At 42.7% G+C, this 18,421-nt stretch overlaps 2 protein-coding genes across 4 annotated transcripts; one reads left to right on the top strand and one right to left on the bottom strand.

Annotated features, from left to right (window-relative positions):
- The first annotated feature begins 75 nt into the window (after nucleotides 1-75).
- TRIR (telomerase RNA component interacting RNase) lies at nucleotides 76-8,738 on the top strand. 2 transcript variants are annotated; one of them, XR_010025204.1, is made up of 4 exons: nucleotides 76-420; nucleotides 4,497-4,574; nucleotides 5,175-7,587; nucleotides 7,635-8,738. XR_010025204.1 is itself a non-coding variant. In XM_063120550.1 (3 exons), the coding sequence occupies exons 1-3, from the start codon at nucleotides 163-165 to the stop codon at nucleotides 5,280-5,282; spliced, it is 444 nt and encodes a 147-aa protein (XP_062976620.1). In that variant the 5' UTR covers nucleotides 76-162; the 3' UTR covers nucleotides 5,283-8,738. The 2 variants fall into 2 exon arrangements, 1 of the variants encoding a protein (XP_062976620.1); XM_063120550.1 differs by having other exon boundaries at nucleotides 5,175-8,738.
- On the bottom strand, nucleotides 6,281-17,798 carry LOC134394806 (RING finger protein 11-like). 2 transcript variants are annotated; one of them, XM_063120549.1, is made up of 4 exons: nucleotides 17,576-17,798; nucleotides 13,752-13,921; nucleotides 11,397-11,573; nucleotides 6,281-6,356 (listed from the first exon to the last, which is right to left on the bottom strand). In XM_063120549.1, the coding sequence occupies exons 1-3, from the start codon at nucleotides 17,705-17,707 to the stop codon at nucleotides 11,402-11,404; spliced, it is 474 nt and encodes a 157-aa protein (XP_062976619.1). In that variant the 5' UTR covers nucleotides 17,708-17,798; the 3' UTR covers nucleotides 6,281-6,356; nucleotides 11,397-11,401. The 2 variants fall into 2 exon arrangements, with proteins under 2 accessions (XP_062976619.1, XP_062976618.1); XM_063120548.1 differs by lacking the exon at nucleotides 6,281-6,356 and having other exon boundaries at nucleotides 9,843-11,573.
- Between the last annotated feature and the right edge of the window lie 623 nt (nucleotides 17,799-18,421).

Below are 18,421 nucleotides of genomic sequence, written 5' to 3'. Positions count from 1 at the left end.
AATATAATAATACGTTTATCTTTGACGTGCGCAGGCTGATGACGTTGACTTTCCTGACCCAACCTCCTCGGTTTTCCCACCGTGCCTTGCGGCGGCTGGGAGTGTCATCGTTTCCCATCGTGCACCGGGGCGTGTATACTCAAGCAGGGAGGGCGGCGCAAGATGGCGGCGGCGCAAGGCGGCGGCGGAGGAAGAGGCCCAGGTTCCGAGGCGGCCGGACCGGGCGGAGTGAACGTGTTCGCCAACGATGGCTCTTTCCTGGAGCTCTTCAAGCGGCGCATGGAAGAGGCCGCTGCGACGGGAGGGAGGAGCGGACCGGGAGCTGGGGCTGAGACGCAGAAAGAGACCGAAGCGCGGCCGGAGCCGCCCGGGGAACACGAACCGCCGGGAAAGAAGCGCAGCGGGAGCGCCCTCAGCTTCGTAAGGGATCCGGGCACTGACCTTCCCTCTCCTTCCCCTCGTCTCCTCCACTTCGCTTTCCGTCTCTTCCCTATCCCCTGTCGCCCGTAAAAGACCGAGGCGCTGGTGCCTTATGTCCGTTTTTTCAACGGCAGTCCAGTTTTTTCACCTTTTCTGACAGGCCTTACAGGCAAAAATTCGACAGATGCACCACCTGTGTAAAATGCCTGCTCCCCTCTGCCCCCGTATTGATGTTCCTGCCCTAGGCATAGATACTTTTGTGCTGATATCAGAATAGCTTTACTAAGAGCCCTGTTGAGTTTTCTTCCTTCTCCTGAGCGCTCTCGCTCGTCTTCTCTCCCAGTAAAGTAAAGTGGCTATCTGTTATGAAAGGTCCTGTTATGCGAGCCATAATTTTAAGCCTAATTGTTTGGATGTGGTATTTTAGTTCTTATTCCTCTCCCCACCCTGAACAAGTTTTCTCTAAGGCATAGTTGTGTCCAAGAAGCAAACTGAACTTTAAAAAAATGTTGACAATCCTGTGGTACTGTGCCCAATGCCAGTCATTGCTGTGCAAACTAATGTTTTTCTCCTTTTGTGGAATGAATGTGGACCTGGAAGCAAGCAATTCTGGGATGCTCCTGGAAGTATTTATCTAATAAGGTATAGGGAGGCTGTTACTTGTGAGGAGAAAATGTATATCACTTAATACTATTTCAGTTGAACTAGCTCTGGTGTCAGAAGTTATAGGACAAACCTCAAAATCCCTTTTGCTCCCTGATCCTGAAAGTATTTGCTTAGAAGTAACATTACATTTAGTGTGTCTCATTTCCAAGTGGCTGTGTTCCTGCTCCACAACAGAATGTCCTAATGTTCTTTGTTTCAAGAAGTCAAGCTATTCAGTAGTCAGAGCTGAGACATTCCAACAAAATTACAGTTCTTTTTCTATGTGGAATCTTACTTTGAGGCAGGTAGTTTTTCTATAGTTTGAAGAAAAAGTGCAAGGTGCAAAATCATCATTGATGGCAAATCCCCTCAATAAGTCTTCCTTTTGAGGACCAAAAACTGTCAGTCATGACTTAAGAAGAGCCCTGCTGGATCAGACCAAGGGTCCATCTAGTCCAGCACTCGGTTCACCCAGTGGCCAACCAGCCATCGGCCAGGGATGAACAAGCAGGACATGGTGCAACAGCACCCTCCCACCCATCTTCCCCAGCAACTGGTGCACACAGGCTTAATGCCTTGAATACGGGAGATAGCATGCAACCATCAGGTTTGTTGCCTTTGCCTCCAGGAATTTATCTAACCCCCTTTTAAAGCCATCCAAATTGGTGGACATCACTACATCCTGTGGTAGTGAGTTCCATAATTTAACTATGCGCTGTGTGAAGAAGTACTTCCTTTTATTTGTCCTGGATCTCCCACCAATCAGCTTCATGGGATGATCCGGGGTTCTAGTATTTTGAGAGAGGGAGAAAAATGTCTCCCTGTCCACATTCTCCATACCATGCATAATTTTGTACACCTCTTTGTCTCCCCTTAGCCTCCTTTATTCCAAGCTAAACAATCCCCGTTGATGTAACCTTCCCTCATAGGGGAGATGCTCCAGCCCCTTAATCATTTTAGTTGCCCTCGTCTGCACTTTTTCCAGCTCTATAATATCCTTTTTAGAGGTGGTGACCAGAACTGTACACAGTTTTTTAAGTGTGGTCACACCATAGATTTGTATAAGGGCAGTATAATACTGGCTGTTTTGTTCTGAGTTCCTTTTCTTATAATGACTAACATGGAGTTTGCCTTCTTTATAGCAGCCACACACTGGGTGGACATTTTCATCAAACTGTCCACCACAGTCCCAAGATATCTTTCTTGTTTGGTCACCGCCAGCTCAGATCCCATTAGGTTATACTTGTAGTTGGGTTTTTTTGCCCCAACATGCATCATCTTACACTTGCTTACATTGAACCGCATCTGCCATCTGGATGCCTACTCTCCCAGCTGAGAGAGATCCCTTTGGAACTCTTCACAATCCCTTTGTGTTTTAACAACCTTAAATAATTTGGTGTTGTCAAACTTGGCCACTTCACTGCTCACTCCTAATTCCAGACATGAAGCATAATATAGAGGATTTATTCATACTGGAAGCAATACCTAAACAGAAAGTGTCGTTATGATCCTCAAGTAGATACCACAACATAATGCTTTGCTTTAGCTGTCTTCTGAAGAACTTAACTGATAGAGTATTATATTATTATTGTTGTTGTCAATAAAGGAATTGTGATAAGGTCTAGGGATAAACTAGTGAATAGGTATATGAAAAATTGATATTTTCTTAAAGTGAACCAGAGGATTTTTTCCCCTTTCAGTTGCTGCAAGTGAATAGCTGGGATAGCTTCTTTAGCTAGCATAGAGAGTTTTAAAGTCCTCAGCATAGCTCTTGGAACAGAAATGAGCTCCTCTCATCATCATTATTGGTGTAGTAATTCTGAAATAAGGTGCTACCATTTTATTCACAATAGCCAGTGCGGTCTTTCCTGGTCAAGCTTTAATAATATAACTGGGTATGGGGAAGGGAGCCTACTCTGCACACTAGTGGAATAGCAGCCCAATCCTATGCATGTCTGCTCAGAAGAAAATTTTATTGAAGTCAGTTGGATAGGTGCGCATATGATTGCAGCTGAAGAATTACAAAATAAGCAAGTTTTGCTTCCTATCTTACAAAGTGTAGGTTTTTCTAAATAGAGTTTTGATTTAAATATGGATGTGGGGAAAGTATTTGGGTATGTAATGTGTGTGACTATTGGAGAAAAGGTTAGGCAAAACTTAGGAGGCAAAGGCTGTCAGTATTCCATGGGACTGTAAGAGAAGCAGGGAGTTGTCACATCTGTTGGTGGCCGTAGGAATCCGACTTGTTTCTTGGTGTCTAGCAGAAACAGCCCATCTATTTGCAAGCTGTCTTCAACTGAATATATTTTTTTTGGGGGGGGGGAATCTTAAGCCTGCAGGTCCTGTTAGAAATCTAGGTTTCTTGATATACGGGTGGGGATCATGGAGGTTTCTAGGATTACATTAGCTATTAAAATTTGATGTCAGGCTGGTTCTGCTAACTTGATTGCCCTCATAATTATCAGGAAAGCAAAGCACTTTGTGTGTATTCCAGACTGTGATGTTGTGTTTTGTTTTAGTTTTAATTTTATTTTTTAAAATATTTACTGCTCCTTCATCCAAAAGAGGATTTCAGGGAAGTGTACCCCAAATTAAACGTTCAATACAATAAAATGACCTAAAATCAAAACATTAAAAAACAAGATTGACAGCCATAAAATTACTTCAACTAGCTTAAAAATACACATGTAAATTTAACAAGTATAACAATTAATTGTAAAAATATCTGTACAAAGAAAGGGTTTTAATCTGGCAATGAAAAGAATAGTGCTGACAGGTGTATTTCCTGTATGAGGGCATCCGAAGTTGGGGCACCATTGCAGAGAAGGCCCTTTCCTTTGTAGAGGTCCTTCTCCAACAGAACTGCATTTATTGAAAAGGGCCTCCTCTAATCTTAATTCACAGGCAGGCTGATATGGGAGGAGGGTCTTTCAGATATTTGGCCCCCAAGCCATTTAGGGCTTGAATTGGGCTCAGGAGTGGATAGGCAGTCAAAGTAGCTCTTTCACAACTACTGTAGTACGGCTCTACCTAGGCAAACCAGCCAGAGTTCTAGCAGTTGAGTTCTGTACTAGGTGGGATGTGGGTTAAAGTTTAATTTTAGGAAAACATCAGAGAAAGTTTAGTGATGGTTAATAGGCAGCAAGCCTAGAAAGAATTCAGAGTACTTCCCTTTCTTGTTACTTGTTATGTTTTTTAAATGTTTGGGCTTAATTGTACAGATGTATTGGTGAACACTGCTAAGGTGCCCTTTTACCCTCCTAGCACAACGGTGTAGGTTACGCTCGGCAGCTCTGTACTGACTGACAGGTGTGATGGCGAGCTAAGATGATCTAATTGAAGGACTCCCTATACCGTTATATAGTGGGCAACATTCCCCTTGCAGCTCCCAGGCTCGTATAACGGTTGCAGTCTTCTATCCCTTCACCCAGGTGGGCAAGCGGAGAGGGGGCAGCAAGCTAGCCCTGAAGACAGGAGTGGTAGCCAAGAAACAAAAGACAGAGGATGAGGTGAGTTGCTTTAAGCTTTGTAGTCTTATGTCAGGAATGTTCCAACTGACAGTTCATCATGAGGCTTGCGGCAAACTTCAACTTTTGTTTCAGCAAATGCGGAAGGTGATGCAAAGGCTTTCTTGCCCTCTTGTCATCTACATTTGGCATTGATGTTGAAGCTGGGTCTGGGCCTTCTAGGCAAAGGGAAATTGCCATCTTTTGTGTGTGTGAAAAGCTGCTGAGGAGCTGAATGGTAACTTCCAAAAACTCAGGAGAGGCTTGCTTAGAGACCTGGGGGTGGGGGGAGAGAAAAAAATGTATCGGGTGAGAAGAGAAACATGCTAGCTGAGGATGGTGGGAGTTGTAGTCCAGCATAAATGGATGGCCCTGGTTTTGGGAAAACTGGGCTAGGCTGAGAGATGGTTAATAACCCAAGGATTTGAGCTTGGGTCTCCCCAATTAAAATACAACAATCTGTGCACTATAACTCACCTACTCTCCTAGATTGATGTGTAGGCCACTGTTCTTTAGAGTTATTATCCTGAATATGGTATGCTTCTAAGTGCAAGAATTCTCAATGTGTAACCTTTCATATTTGCTTCCTTTTTTCTTTTGTAGGTTTTGACAAGTAAAGGAGATGCGTGGGCCAAATATATGGCTGAAGTGAAAAAGTACAAAGCCCACCAGTGCAGTGATGATGATAAAACCCGCCCTTTGGTGAAATAGCTTTCATCCCCAGCCTGGACTGACTCTGATGTACATAATTATTTAAAGCGTCAAAGGAGAGTAGCTCTGCCCCACAGACTGAATGCTGCCATGGCAGCAGATGACTCGCCATACTTTTATATCTGGGAATTTAGAGCCTCCTTCACTGTTTCATTTATTGTTTTCCTCCTCTTCTGAAAACTAAGAACTTTGCCTTAGTTGCAGGATTTTTTTATTTGTAATCCCCCAAATAGTGGAATTGGTCAGACGTGTCTTTTCCTTAAATCACCAGGCAACATGCCTTGCTGGCAAAATCTTTAGCGTTGATCCTTTGCCTAACACTTCCAATACACCTGAAGTTTTCACCATGGGAATGAGGCTCCATCTTTGCCAAATTCATTATCTCTTGCTGTTGAAGGTGAACGTAAATGCAGTCGCAGCTAGCCAATGTGCACTGCAGGCACTAGTAGTCGCAGAGCGCTTTGTTAATCCTTATCGCTCCATGATGAAAGATGAGTGGTATTTAATTCTGTGGCTGCATTTCTTCCCCTATTTTTCCTCTCGTTGTTTCACTGTATGTTGCAGTGAGTTATGTGGTTTTATTCTAAATTCCAGTTGCTGCTGCTTAAGCCTGTTCCAAGCCTTCTGCTATGTATGTTCCAATCTAGCACTGAGGATTATTCTGTGCCTACCTGCTAGCTAAGAAGGTAGAAACTTGGTCTGCACTTACACCAAGTATTATGTATTGAAGAAAAACTGGCTAAAGTTAGTGAAAACTTGCCCTGGGACAAATGGAACTCCAAATACCATGATTCTAGCCTTTGATTAGCCCCAGTCCTGGGCTTTGTGGCCAGAATTCCTGGACTGTGGGGAGAGATTTAGAACTGAGGTTTATGGCCATTGGTTTGGCAGCTGTTTGCTGTGTACATGGGACCTATGTTTCCTCTTGACTTCATATATCTCCAGTTTGATTCCTTATACTTTCCACAAGGTAGTGGGTTAGAGCTGAAACATAAGCCCTTGTTGCAGTTGATGTGAATTCTGTCACTGAGAGTGACAACTTCCTGGAAAGGCCTCTAGTACATTCCCAGCAATGTAATTAAAAAAGGAAGATATCTTTTATAGTCCAGCATATAAAGCCCAAATTTTGTGCTGTGATGTACGCGGGGGTCACCTCTGAATCTTATCCTATTCCTTCCATCTCCTTTTAATGGAACTGGCTCTTTGTGTCAGAGACAACAGAGATAAAATACCTGACTTCTGAGCTATGCTAAAAATGTGATATTCACAGAAAAGGGTTGGTACACTGAAGGAAGACCAGCTGAGGTTTTATATTACTATCTGGGAGGGGCCTAAATGAGGATTTAATAAATGTTTATTCAACAGCCCATGGGTCATATCTTTATATAAATATCTTCTCTCCTGAAACAGTCACTGCTTTCTACCTATCAGAACAGCTTTGATACTTGTGTAGGACACTTAAAGGCTCTTGAGGCAGAGGAAACAATGCTCTTCAATGTTAAGTACTCTTGTTGGAATTTCATACCACCTGAGCCCTGTTCAGACTTTCCCTTTCACATTTGAGAAGGGGTTTACTGTAACGCATGTTCAGCAGAAGGGATTCCTGCATGTGTACATCTTGAATGCATGTGGGCTTTTCAACCTGATTGGGGGGCCCTGATCCTATGGCACAGCCTTTTAGGCTGTGGACATATAGTTGTGGAAATATAGGAGCCTGAATCAGACCTTCTGAATAGGTGGGGGCAGGGCTAGGGGACATCGTCTCATCTCTGTCCCCTCCAATGCATTCAGGCTGAGGTAATGTCTGAAAGGGGCTCACACTGTCATATGAGAAACTATTTGCTGGTGAAAGCCTGAAGCAACTTTGAAGGTTTAAATATTTCACTGGTATCTGGTTTCCAGCCTGCTATAAAGGGGTTGCAGTTTGCTTCCTTCATATATACTTGATCAGGCTCCCTTCTTCATTGCTTTTGACCTCCACAGCCCAGCTTAGAGCACTGATAATCATTCTTAATACTAGCTCTTAAAAATAAAATTTTGTTGTGGATATTATTTGTCAGCTATGTTTTGCTTTCTGTACATATATAAATATTTTTCTTTTCTAGATGCTCCTATTGATACCTATAAACCCATTAAAACTGTTTACTGCAGGTATAAAGCCTAGTATTCAAAGGTCTTAGCTACAGAATGCTTTTTTTTTTCTTATGGAGTGAGAACTACTTCCTGAAATTGGAACACAGTGATAGTGATCACTTCTTGTCATCATATGCCTGGGTAATATTTGAAACGATTGGATAAAAAGTGTGTGTGTGTGTGTGTGTGTGTGTATACACACACACACACACGACATAGTGGGGTGTTTTTTAAAAAATGTATATAGGGCAGGAGGTTGGAAGATTAATGAAACAAGAGTTGGAACTGAATCCTATCATAAAATACGTTCATGTTCTGGATTGCTTTATATAAGATAATTACTTCCCCTGGTTGTGTACTTGTCTTTACCTCTGATTAGATCATTATTCTAAAATGTGCATTGCAAGAGTGGGGAGAAGGGATCAGTTTCCTTACTAATCTAATTGTGTGGCTTAGATCTTGAATATACAGACACAGTTCCATTACCCCTGTAATTCCATAAACTATCACACCAGATGCTTCAAAGAAATGAATGGCTGTTAGGTATAAAGATACCAAGTCTAGCTGTTCTGGGTGATCCGAATACTACTTTGCATGAGAAATTTGTGCTCGTTTTCTCTAGAGCAGGGGTGAAGAACCTCAGGCCTGGGGTCCCAAATTTGGCCCTCCAGGATTCTTCAGATGGCCATGCCACCTCTGGCCCCACTCACTCTTCTCTGACCACTGATGGCTTTTGTGTACATTCCCCTACGCTAAAAGTTTGAAATGCCTCTCCTAAGGCTTCATTACTTGCAGCAAGAGCTTTAAGTTAAAATAAGCTGGTGTTTTTAGCCCTCTGCCCACCACTGGAATGCCCCCGCAACAGGTTGGCTAAAATATATTTTGAACCTTGTTGGGCACATGGAAAAACTGAACTGACTCCATAAAATTGTAGCTTATTTGTATTTTAGCAGCTTGAAATAGGCAATTGTGATTACACAAGAGGGGTACAGCTCTCTCATACAAGTTTTTTCCACAATGATGTTTCTTCATGTGGCCACATAATTTCATGGAGGGGCAAAAGTACACTTTTCTCTGTGTAAAAAAACTAAACTTCTGTGTTTTGCTTTTATTGTTGAAGGAAGATTGACTGTGTGAAGAGTTAAGGTGGCATATTTTCCAAATGTACTGTTAGTAGCTACACGGAAGTTTCTTAAACTGTCCATTTACTATACTTCTGGCAAAAGTTACTGTCAAAAGAATGGGTAAAATCTGATAGCAACTAGAGTATGAAAACATATCTCCATTTTCACTGCAATTAAAGCTTGCTTCATAAGCTGTAAATCTTTATTTTCCAGATGTCCTTTCCAGTACATACTCAGAGGGAACCTACATACTTTGTGCTGTGAAATACCTTTGTAAATGATCTTTTCCTAAGAAATTCCATTGCTGCACTTACCTCTTTCAGTTGTTTGCATCCCTTTATTTGTTCAGCTTCTACACCCAATTGAACACCCCTGTTCCCTTCCTCAGTAGTCTTTAAATGAACAAAACAGCAAAATAGAGTTCAGGCTGCTGATCTCGACTAAATGAACTTCAACTTTACCTCTGAAACTGTCTTAAACAGAGTTAAACCAGTGGGTTGTCTGATTGGTAGTGTCTCTTTAAAATCCCAGGCAGAAGTCTTTATCAGTGTCTGCTACCTTTGATCAGAAATGACTAGGATTGAACGAGAGCCCCTTAAGCTTGTTCTCTACAGTTTCCATGCAGCCCCATGTCTTCTATGCCTTCAGCTGGCTTAATCGAGCTGCCACAAGAAGATAGAGAATGGCTGGAAGGCAGTGAGGTGCAACAGAATGCACTGGCTAGAGCAGGTGTAGGCAGCATTCTGCCCTCCAGATGGTTTGAACCACAACAACCATAATCACTGACCAATGACTGTCCTGTAGCCTTACCCACTGCCAGTATGTGGTCCCTGACCACTCTTTCCCAAAGGAATGCAGCTCTTGACCCCAAAGAAAACTGCCTTAAGAAAACAACTTCTACCATACCCCTTCATGGTTCCTTCCACATTTTTTTGCTGTTCTCTCAAGGCAATGACACTCTGTTCTGACATTTGAGCTGTAGCTGCCTCTCCCCTGGCCAGCCTTGGGCTTTCCAGTAAGGAAAGCAGGCTTGCAATATGGTTTGGAAAGCCACTGTTCTTCCTTCCCTGAAACAAGAAGGAAAGAGGAAAGGCCCAACCTTGACATGGGAGTCTGTTAGTTTATGCCAGAGTCTAATAATTTTGGCTCATCACTGATTCTACCTATAGAGAATAAGAAGAGCTAGAGCAAAGCAGAATCACTGCTGGTTGATGGCTAAAAGAGTTCTTGTCAGATTCTGCTCACATTCACTTCAGCTGAAAAAGTTGCGGAAGGGATTTGAGTAGTCTGCTTAGACAATATATATAGGCAATCTATTTTATTTCCATTTGAATGCAATGTACATCAGTTTCACTTTCAAGTGCTAGATCCTTGTTAAGGACAATACATAATCAGAAAAGCACTTTCACACTTCTCCACTTGCAAGGCAATAAACAGAGCATGACTAAGGGAAACCTTTCAAATAGTGGGCTTGCTGCATGGCACTAAAACTAATAGACTGCACTAGCAGTTTCCTATGGAACAAGAGTCCTCACTTGATTTTGTATAAGGCAAACAGAGTAAACATTGGGCAACAAGCAGAACTTGACCTTTTAGAATAGTGCACTTGAATGCCTTTACCCCAGCAGTTAGTCTTTTGAAGGGGTTTCATCATACTGAATCACCAACTTTCTATACAAAAAATTGTTATTTACAAATAACTTTTTTGTCTCTCACCCTGTAAGCATGCCAACAAAATGCCTAAAAAGTGCCAATACTGTTTTGATTAGAGTGTTGTGGAAAGGCAGGAACTTTGAACTGTGAGGAACATATACACCCCTTTCCCCCAAATCCAGTGAACTGCACCCAAATGAAAATTGTGTGAGAAAGAATTCTGTTTGCTCTTTGAATCCATTCTATCCATGTGGCAAGATAAAGTCACTCTCTACTAACTGTAGATTTGTATAAACTTGATAACATTGGCTGCCAACATAGGCTTCAGAAGCGCCATGGTGCACCTCTTCAGAACGGATATAAAACTCCCCTCCTGATTTACAGAAAAAAATCTTTAAAAGCAGAAGAGTAAGGAAACTCTATCCTTCATTCTTCTTAGCTGAAGCACCAACCTTGAAATAGAAGCACTCTGCCTCCAATAGCTACAGAATCAAGCTCCATTCCCCAGCAATGTCACTGCTCCAAACTGCCCACAAAGGAAGAAGACAAGCTCCTTAAGTGTCTTTTCTGCTCTGCAGCGAATGGGTGAGTTTTCAATAGTGCCCAAGATTGAAACACACCTGCTTCTACCCCAATCCAGTTTCAACAAAGCTCTCTTCACCTTTGAAGGATGAAAGGGGGAATGCTTAAAAATACATTTTAACAAAACGCTAATTCTGCCACACACTGACCAGAGCTGGTAACAATCCAAAGCACCTCTTTAGATTTAAGATTTTTGCCACCAATATCAGTTGTAGATACCGTCTCTTTTTGGCCACAGAGTTACAAATCCCAATACAGCACCCTAGGAGTACTGTACTTATTAACTCAGTGGAAATTTAGAATGGTGTGAGGGCATTGAACAGCTTCAACGAATAATCTTTGTCTTCACATTAATTTGTGGGTGGAGTGGAAGGACAACTCCAGCTTTACCAATTCCTCTGCCCTCATCGCCACCTACATTGGATACAATGCGGAACAAGTCACTCTTTAGGAAAGCCAGCCAAACTAGATATGGCCACGAGTTGTCCTTGGAGCCTGGGACCAGGTTCTTTGCCATAGCATTCTTTGGTGTATCCCAGAAGTGTGCAAATAAAAGTGTTGCCGCATCCCAGCCCCCCACACAGCCACAGCCTGGAAGCATTAACAAGAGCAGGGCACAGAGCGACCTTAATTAGTCTCATAGGAGGACAACAGAGCAGCGTCAACTGGCTCCATGCAAGAAGGACAAGTGAATGATCGCATCAGCCAATCGTCAATGCAGTGGACGTGGTAGATGTGCAGGCAGGGCAGGAACCGGATGGGATCTCCATAGACAAAATCCAGCATGCAGATCACACACCTGGAGTGAGGCACAGAGAAAAGGAAATGGGATCATTAACATGAAGGTTCTTCAAAGCCTTCTGTCTCACATTCCCTGCCCAACCTGCCACATAGCAGGTGCAGGTATGCCAATAAGCAACTAGCTATGTACTACCTTACCCTATGCTTGGTCTTTTAAATATTGCAAAATAGACCCTAGGTGTTTTTGTGCTGAGCTCAGTTTATGACACTATAAAGTACCCTTATGTTGCATTCCAGAGGGGCAAACTGAAATAGCTGCATGACCTTCCTTCTAACAACAGGTTAAACATTCAAGCTCACCACAAATACCTTGCAAGTGCTGACGCCCACAAGGGAGGAAGGTTGATGATTTGTACTTTAGTTTTTTGGCATTAGGGTTCCTTTCAAAATAAAGCCAGTTCACATTACTAGTTCAGACTGTCACTTTTTGGTGGATTTCTACCTCTCATTCCTTAATAGCTGCAAAATGATCTAATGAAAGCACCCTTTATTGAGCAAAATAGTCACTTCCCCAACTGACTAGCCACTGTTTTTCTGGCTTTGTTTTTAAATTGAATAAGCAACTCTATGAAGTTACAAGATCATTGTGCTGTTATTACCCTACCTCAACGTGGACCTTCAGGTCAATAATAAAATAAGCGAGATCTGAAACAAAACATTGCAGCGTGGAGTGCGTCTGCTCAGAGTGCCAGTCAGCCATGATCTTTCCCAGGATACTGCATTCCATTTCCCCCAAGAGTCAGCAGTATATCCCCCCTCAGTCCTTATTGTATTGACCTCCCTTTTTAGCATTCTTTTCCCAAAGTTTTTCTTTCTTTTTAACTTTGTGATTTTCCTAAATCTGCTGATACCACCCTTTTGCGTGTGGGTGAAGGTGCATTGGCCACATAGGGATCCACACTTAGAAGATGCTACAAGGCTAAAGAACCAGTGGCCTTCCAGATGTTCAACTAAAATTTTCATCATCTCTGATCATTGACCATGCTGGTGGGAGCTGGAGTCCAAAAACATCTGGAGGGCACAGGTTCCCCACCCACAGTATATAGATAGTGTGATTTTTCTACCAATCAGGGTTCAACTACTTCCTGTGACACTATTTTCAAATTCAAGTCAGACTGATCCCATTTGGCTACAAGAGCATTCAAGAGAGAGAGAGAGAGAGAGAAAGAAAGATGGGCCTCATTATGGAGGTATGGCTATTGCAGCAGGTGTGGGTGGGATGGAGGAGCAAATTATGGATCCAACACAGCAACTCCATCTTACTTGGTGACCATAGGCTACGCTCAGGTTTTCTTCTCTGTGGCTGTTGACATAAAGCAATCTAAATTCACTTACTCCACCATCAACACCCGCTCTCCCAACAGACACACACATACAAAATTCTACTACATAGATGAGCTAGGGTGGCAACATCTAATTACAGTTCGGGAGGCTAAGGAATGCTAAATAATAAAGCACAAGGATGGCTGACAGTATCTAGGATTTGTGTATGCCATAGGTTTAAAGAAAGACCTAAAGGAGAGGCTTACTGCCCAGAGAGCTTCAGCTATGGGGCGGTATATAAACATAATGAATAATAAAATATAATAATACCACGAAAGATCATTTTGCTTTATAGCCACTTTCCCCACTCCCAGCCTTTAAGTCAGTTTTTTGCCCATTTCTTCAAGTCCTCTCTACAGCTATTCAAAAGTTGAGCAATTTTGCCTAGTTATTATTTGCTTCATTTGGAAGCTGGATTCAAGCAATATCAAGTTCTTTAAAATGGGAAGGGTCAGCCTCTACAAATATATACAGCAAAATGCTATAGGAAAAAAAATACTAATTTGCCTATGCTTTATATCCTAATCTATACAGATTAGAACAATGCCTTTGAGTAACTAATTTTTCTTTAGGGCAGTAGGTAGGTGCTGTTGTGTTTTTAAACCAGGGATGGTACAGCACAATCTATTCCTGTTGCATTTTGAAAGACAAATTGCTGCACACTGTCAAGGAGGTATAAAGGCTATTTATACATCCATTAGGAAATAGTTGTTAATAGTTGTTATCAAGGCAGCCTTACAAAGTTTAAAACATACATTGGGGGTGGGGGAACAAAAAATAGTTACTATGGGGTTTGCAGGACTCTGCCTGAGATAAGAGGAAAAATACAAATCATTGCACATGGAGAACATACTCCTTGATTTTCTTTTCTGATGGCTCTGAGCCTGGATCAAAGATTCCTTTGGGAAGATGTTGAATCAGTCCAATCCTTTGAGCTATACGGATCTGCTCCTCTTCTGTTAGTTGTGTGGCAAGACGTGACTGGCTGGGTGTAGGGTGATACACTGGAATAGACGTATGTTCCTAGGAAATCAGAAGAGCAAGTGGTTATTAAATGTTTGCTACTTTTGTATTCAGCCATTCCCACACTTCCCAATCCAGCCCATAATTCCTTTTCCTCACAGACCACTATTATTATTTCAAAAGATCTACTTATTCAATATGTTTCCAGAAATATAATCCTGGAAGCTCCTGCATTCACATGTATACAAGCTACTTAACATTTTAGCATATGTGAGGCTGCAACTGTCAGATAACGTCTACTCTGTTGTACACCAGACAGGCTAAGTCAGGTGTTTTGGACCAACTCTCAGTAGCCCCTGCCAACATGGCCAATGGTCAGGCATGCTGGGAGTTGAAATCCAAAACACCTAGAGATCTACTTTCTGCCAACCCCTGGGCTAAATCATGGTAACTTACCCATTTTTATTGGTGTTTGAAGCTTTTCCAGGGGACTCAGCCAGCATGTACACACTATTTAATGAGGGTGTAATTACAGATGCCTCAGAAATCTATGGGTTTTTGATACTCAGGTGTTAGGATCCTTGCAGGACTTATTACTCTCTATAAAATAATTAGGTCCCTCTCTTCTTCTCTAACTAGGGAGGTATACAGATAAATATTTGTTGAGACAGTGGTCTAATCATCTGGCGTTAGCATGAAAAGATTATGCTCCAGCTCCTTTCACACAGCAACTATTTATTTATTGCATTTTTATACCACCCAATAGCCGAAGCTCTCTGGGCAGTTCACAAAAATTAAAACCATTCAAAGTATAAAACAAACAGTATAAAAAACATGATATAAAATACAATATAAAAGCACAACCAAGATAAAACCATGTCCTTGCTCAAGCAATTTAAACCAATAAAGGTACTGCAGCAAACTGCAAGTTATCCCACAGGGATACATATGTAAATACTGGTAATATTAATGAGCACTGAGCTGGTCAGAGATTCAGGATACAAGTACTGAAATGATGGATGAAACCTGTGGTCCAACTAGTTCAGCATTTTGTCTAATAGCGGCCAGCCAAAAGCTACAAGAACCTCAGAAGCAGAAAATGATAATGACATCCATTCCCTGTTGTTAGCATACATCAGGGGTATGCAATCCAATGTCCTCCAGATGTTGTAGCCTATAACACACATCAGCCCCAGCCAGCAAGAACAAGGATTATGGGATTGTAATCCAAAATAGCACTGGGTTGCCTACCCCTGCATACATCATCCGCAAATCTGCAGGATACTGGTTAATAGGGCGGTCTTTCTCATATATTTATCTAACCCTTTAAAAATTCATCTGTCCTATTGGGCTTCACAACATTCTCTAGTAATAACTTCCATAGGTTAGTTGTGTGAGATTTTGGTGTGTGTGAAGTAGGATTTTTATTTGCCTAATCTGCTATCTATCAGCTTCAACGCAAGAGTTTTTGTAGTTATTGTGAATAATTCCCTACCCATCTAAGTCTCCCCCCACCCCAAGGTCCACTCTGATACTTTATGGGGAACAGAACCCTAATCTTTCATTCCATTCCCTGGCTTTTCTTAGAAGTAAAATATTGTCTGTGAAATAGACATGTAATTTCAAACAGGTCTACGGTGACGCATAAGATGAAACAATTGCACTTTCCCTCATTTTTTTCCAGCCTCTTCTTCCTCCATAGACTGGCCACCCCACTTTGGAGAATGCTGCCCTGCAGGTATGGCAGCTTGCAAAAATGCAAGTAAGGGAAACATGAAATTGCTCAAAAAGAATCCTCCGATATAGGTAAGCAGAGATCAGAGGCACATAGGACAACTGTTCAAAGGATGAGACAAATCTATCATATGTTCTAGGTAATTTCTCTATGGAAAGAGATAGAAGTATCTGAAACGTGACTCAGCCTTCCTGGCTACCAGGGCCTGGGGTTCAATGTTTGCTGAAAATTCATCAGGAACAGTGCAAGCACACCTGTCACTAAGACAAAGCCTGGAGCCTAAAGCTTCGTCTCCAACCAAAAACCCATGGGTCAGGATATTCAGCCTCTTTAGCAAAGCATGAAGCCTCCCTTCGCTAGCAACTTCCACAGACCAATTCATACTCCAGTTTCCTTCAGGTCAACTCCAATTGTGACTCTCAAGCTGCCAAACTTCCTAGAAGCTGTGTTTATCTCAGGCTCCTTCAAATAGTTTTAGTTGAGTAGCTGTTCCTCTACAGATGAATCAGATTCCATACTTTCACCCCACTATGGCTAATTCCTCACAGGCACACTTTTTTCAAATTACATTTGAATCTTGCCTTTTATCCTCACAACCACTATGCGAGGTAAATTAACCTGATTGTGGCTTGTTCAGTGCAGCCTAGTGAGGGCCATTTTATACATTAACCCAGTGTACATTTGATGGGGCTGCAGTCAATCCTGCCTCCCTGACAAGTGTACCTGTATGACATAATTACTTGCAAGCATGTTCACATTCATATCTCACATTTTAAATTATACATAAACAGCTTAAGTGTACTTCATCCCTCTCCCTTTACATTAAATAGTTCACAGCTGAAGGCATCTGAATTTTGGCATCTCCATCTAGGATGAGGCTTTTATTGTGCAATTTCCTTGGCTCAATCACTGAATATTATGGGTATCCAGACAATGTCTTCCATTTGTAGCCCTCCTCCTGTGTTTTCTCAATACTTCTGCCTTTCTTTCTTTAATAACAAGCGCCCCTAGTTCACCATGCTGTCTAGTAAATTATTCTGGCAACTTTCCATTTCCACTTCTTGGTATGAGGTGGCATCTTCCACAACTAACCCACAACTCCAGGTCCTTCACTCAAAATGCCCACCATGATCTCAGTTCAAGTCCCTCAGTTTATGTTTTATAGCCTTCTCTTCGGTAAGGGAAAGCAGTAGATTGACTTATTCATTCATTCATTGCATTTCTATAGCCAAAGCGCTCTGGTTGGTTCACAGCATAAAACATAATATAAAACCTTTAACATTCAAGAATTTAAACCAATTTAAAAGCAAGTTTAAAACAGCAATAGAACTACCAGGGCCTGATAAAAAAACTAAAATCTCCGACCCATCTACAGAAGCCCAAAGGTTAAGGGGGAAATACCCTTCTCTTTAACCGAAGGTGCTTCTAGACGGAGTGCTACCAATCTAAAGGCATGGGACAGCTATTCTGGCTTTACCTCTTTAATGGCCTTTATGAGAAAAGAAAAAAAGATGGGGAAAGTGGTGGCAAAACGGGAGCGTTACAAATAGAAGACCCCCACCCCTAAAATTCCACAAGGCGAGGCAATTGCATGGTACGAGCATCTAGTGGAAGCACTCCGAGTCTGAAAGACGTTGTTCTATGCCCTGCTTGACATCACATGGCCATTCCTAGCCGAGAGTAAATTCACCCCAGTAACATCCACGGGGTGAATGGTAGCGAAATGCGCAGCGAGCTCCATCCTTGTGTACTTGGGTCTAGTCCATGCATGTGGAAGAAGTCAGGGTATCCTCCATCATAGTTCCAGTCCCCACCCGGAAACCAAACCCAGTATCCGACCCCACGACTCATAGGTCTGCATACTCTACCCAGCAGACAGCGCCTCGTAGGCTCCCCACGGCTCCCCAGCACCGCACCCGGCAAGGGCCGGGGAACATCCGTCCCAGAGCTCCAAGCCCTCTCCTGCCCCGACTTGGTACCTGGTAGGGGGGCGGCGGGGCCGGGATGGGCGGGGGAGGTGGGTCCCCAGGCCCAAGGCTCGCCCCATCGCCCGTAGAATCGTTGAGCAGCGACAGGTCATCAGCCGCCTGTGAGGAGAGGCAGCCCCCCATGCCCACCCGAGCCCGACCGCTCGGGGCCGCTGCCGGGTCCGGCCCGGGCAACCTCCCTCAGCCAGCTCCGAAACCGGGGTGAGGGGGGGGGGGGCGGGAACAGCGGCGGCAATGAAGGGGCTTACGTGGCATGACGGGAATTGTAGTTCCAGCTTGAGGAACCCCGCACTTGCGCACTGAGAAGCACCTCGGCCGCGGAGGGGTGCGAAAAGAGCGAGAAAGGCATCCAGTCCTCACGTTGAACAAAACGAGCGCCGTCAAACGACAAAATATTTGCCATTGCACTTTTAATTAAATTTTAGCTTTGCATCTGCAGCAAAGTTCAAGTTAGCTACCCAATTTCATTTTTGGATGCAATTTACATTCTGTCAGAAACCAAAACCTGATTTTGAGGTAGACTTACCAAAGTGTTTTGACTTGATCACAGCTTGACTGAGAAGCGGAAAGCCTTTAAATTAAAATTAGATTGAGTGCAACCGGCTAAGGCTAAATCCATTCACAGTGAAACCATCTAAGATGCTGAGTGACTATTGCCCCTTTAAAAAAATCTTTACGTGAACTATACTCTTAACTTTAACATCACATTGCAGAAAGGGCTGCTACAGAAATATCCCGACTTGCCTTAACATGGTAACCTATCTCCTGGGGGCAAAGGCGATTTAGCAAGAATCAGATGTAATGAAACAAGCTAAAAAGTTAATGTTTAATAATGAG

The sequence above is a fragment of the Elgaria multicarinata genome, chromosome 3, assembly GCF_023053635.1.
Source record: "Elgaria multicarinata webbii isolate HBS135686 ecotype San Diego chromosome 3, rElgMul1.1.pri, whole genome shotgun sequence".
NCBI lineage: Eukaryota > Metazoa > Chordata > Lepidosauria > Squamata > Anguidae > Elgaria > Elgaria multicarinata.
This window is presented reverse-complemented; position numbering and strand designations above follow the sequence as displayed.

What these genes read in the sequence shown, in the direction of transcription:
- TRIR (XM_063120550.1), top strand. Translation starts at nt 163, where the DNA reads ATGGCGGCGGCGCAAGGCGGCGGCGGAGGAAGAGGCCCAGGTTCCGAG. An exon ending in GCGGGAGCGCCCTCAGCTTC is followed by an intron (nt 421 to 4,496) that starts GTAAGGGATCCG and finishes CCCTTCACCCAG; the next exon opens with GTGGGCAAGCGGAGAGGGGG. An exon ending in AACAAAAGACAGAGGATGAG is followed by an intron (nt 4,575 to 5,174) that starts GTGAGTTGCTTT and finishes TTTCTTTTGTAG; the next exon opens with GTTTTGACAAGTAAAGGAGA.
- LOC134394806 (XM_063120549.1), bottom strand. Translation starts at nt 17,707, where the DNA reads ATGGGGGGCTGCCTCTCCTCACAGGCGGCTGATGACCTGTCGCTGCTC. An exon ending in CCCCGCCGCCCCCCTACCAG is followed by an intron (nt 13,922 to 17,575) that starts GTACCAAGTCGG and finishes CTGATTTCCTAG; the next exon opens with GAACATACGTCTATTCCAGT. An exon ending in TCAGAAAAGAAAATCAAGGA is followed by an intron (nt 11,574 to 13,751) that starts GTATGTTCTCCA and finishes GCCTCACTCCAG; the next exon opens with GTGTGTGATCTGCATGCTGG.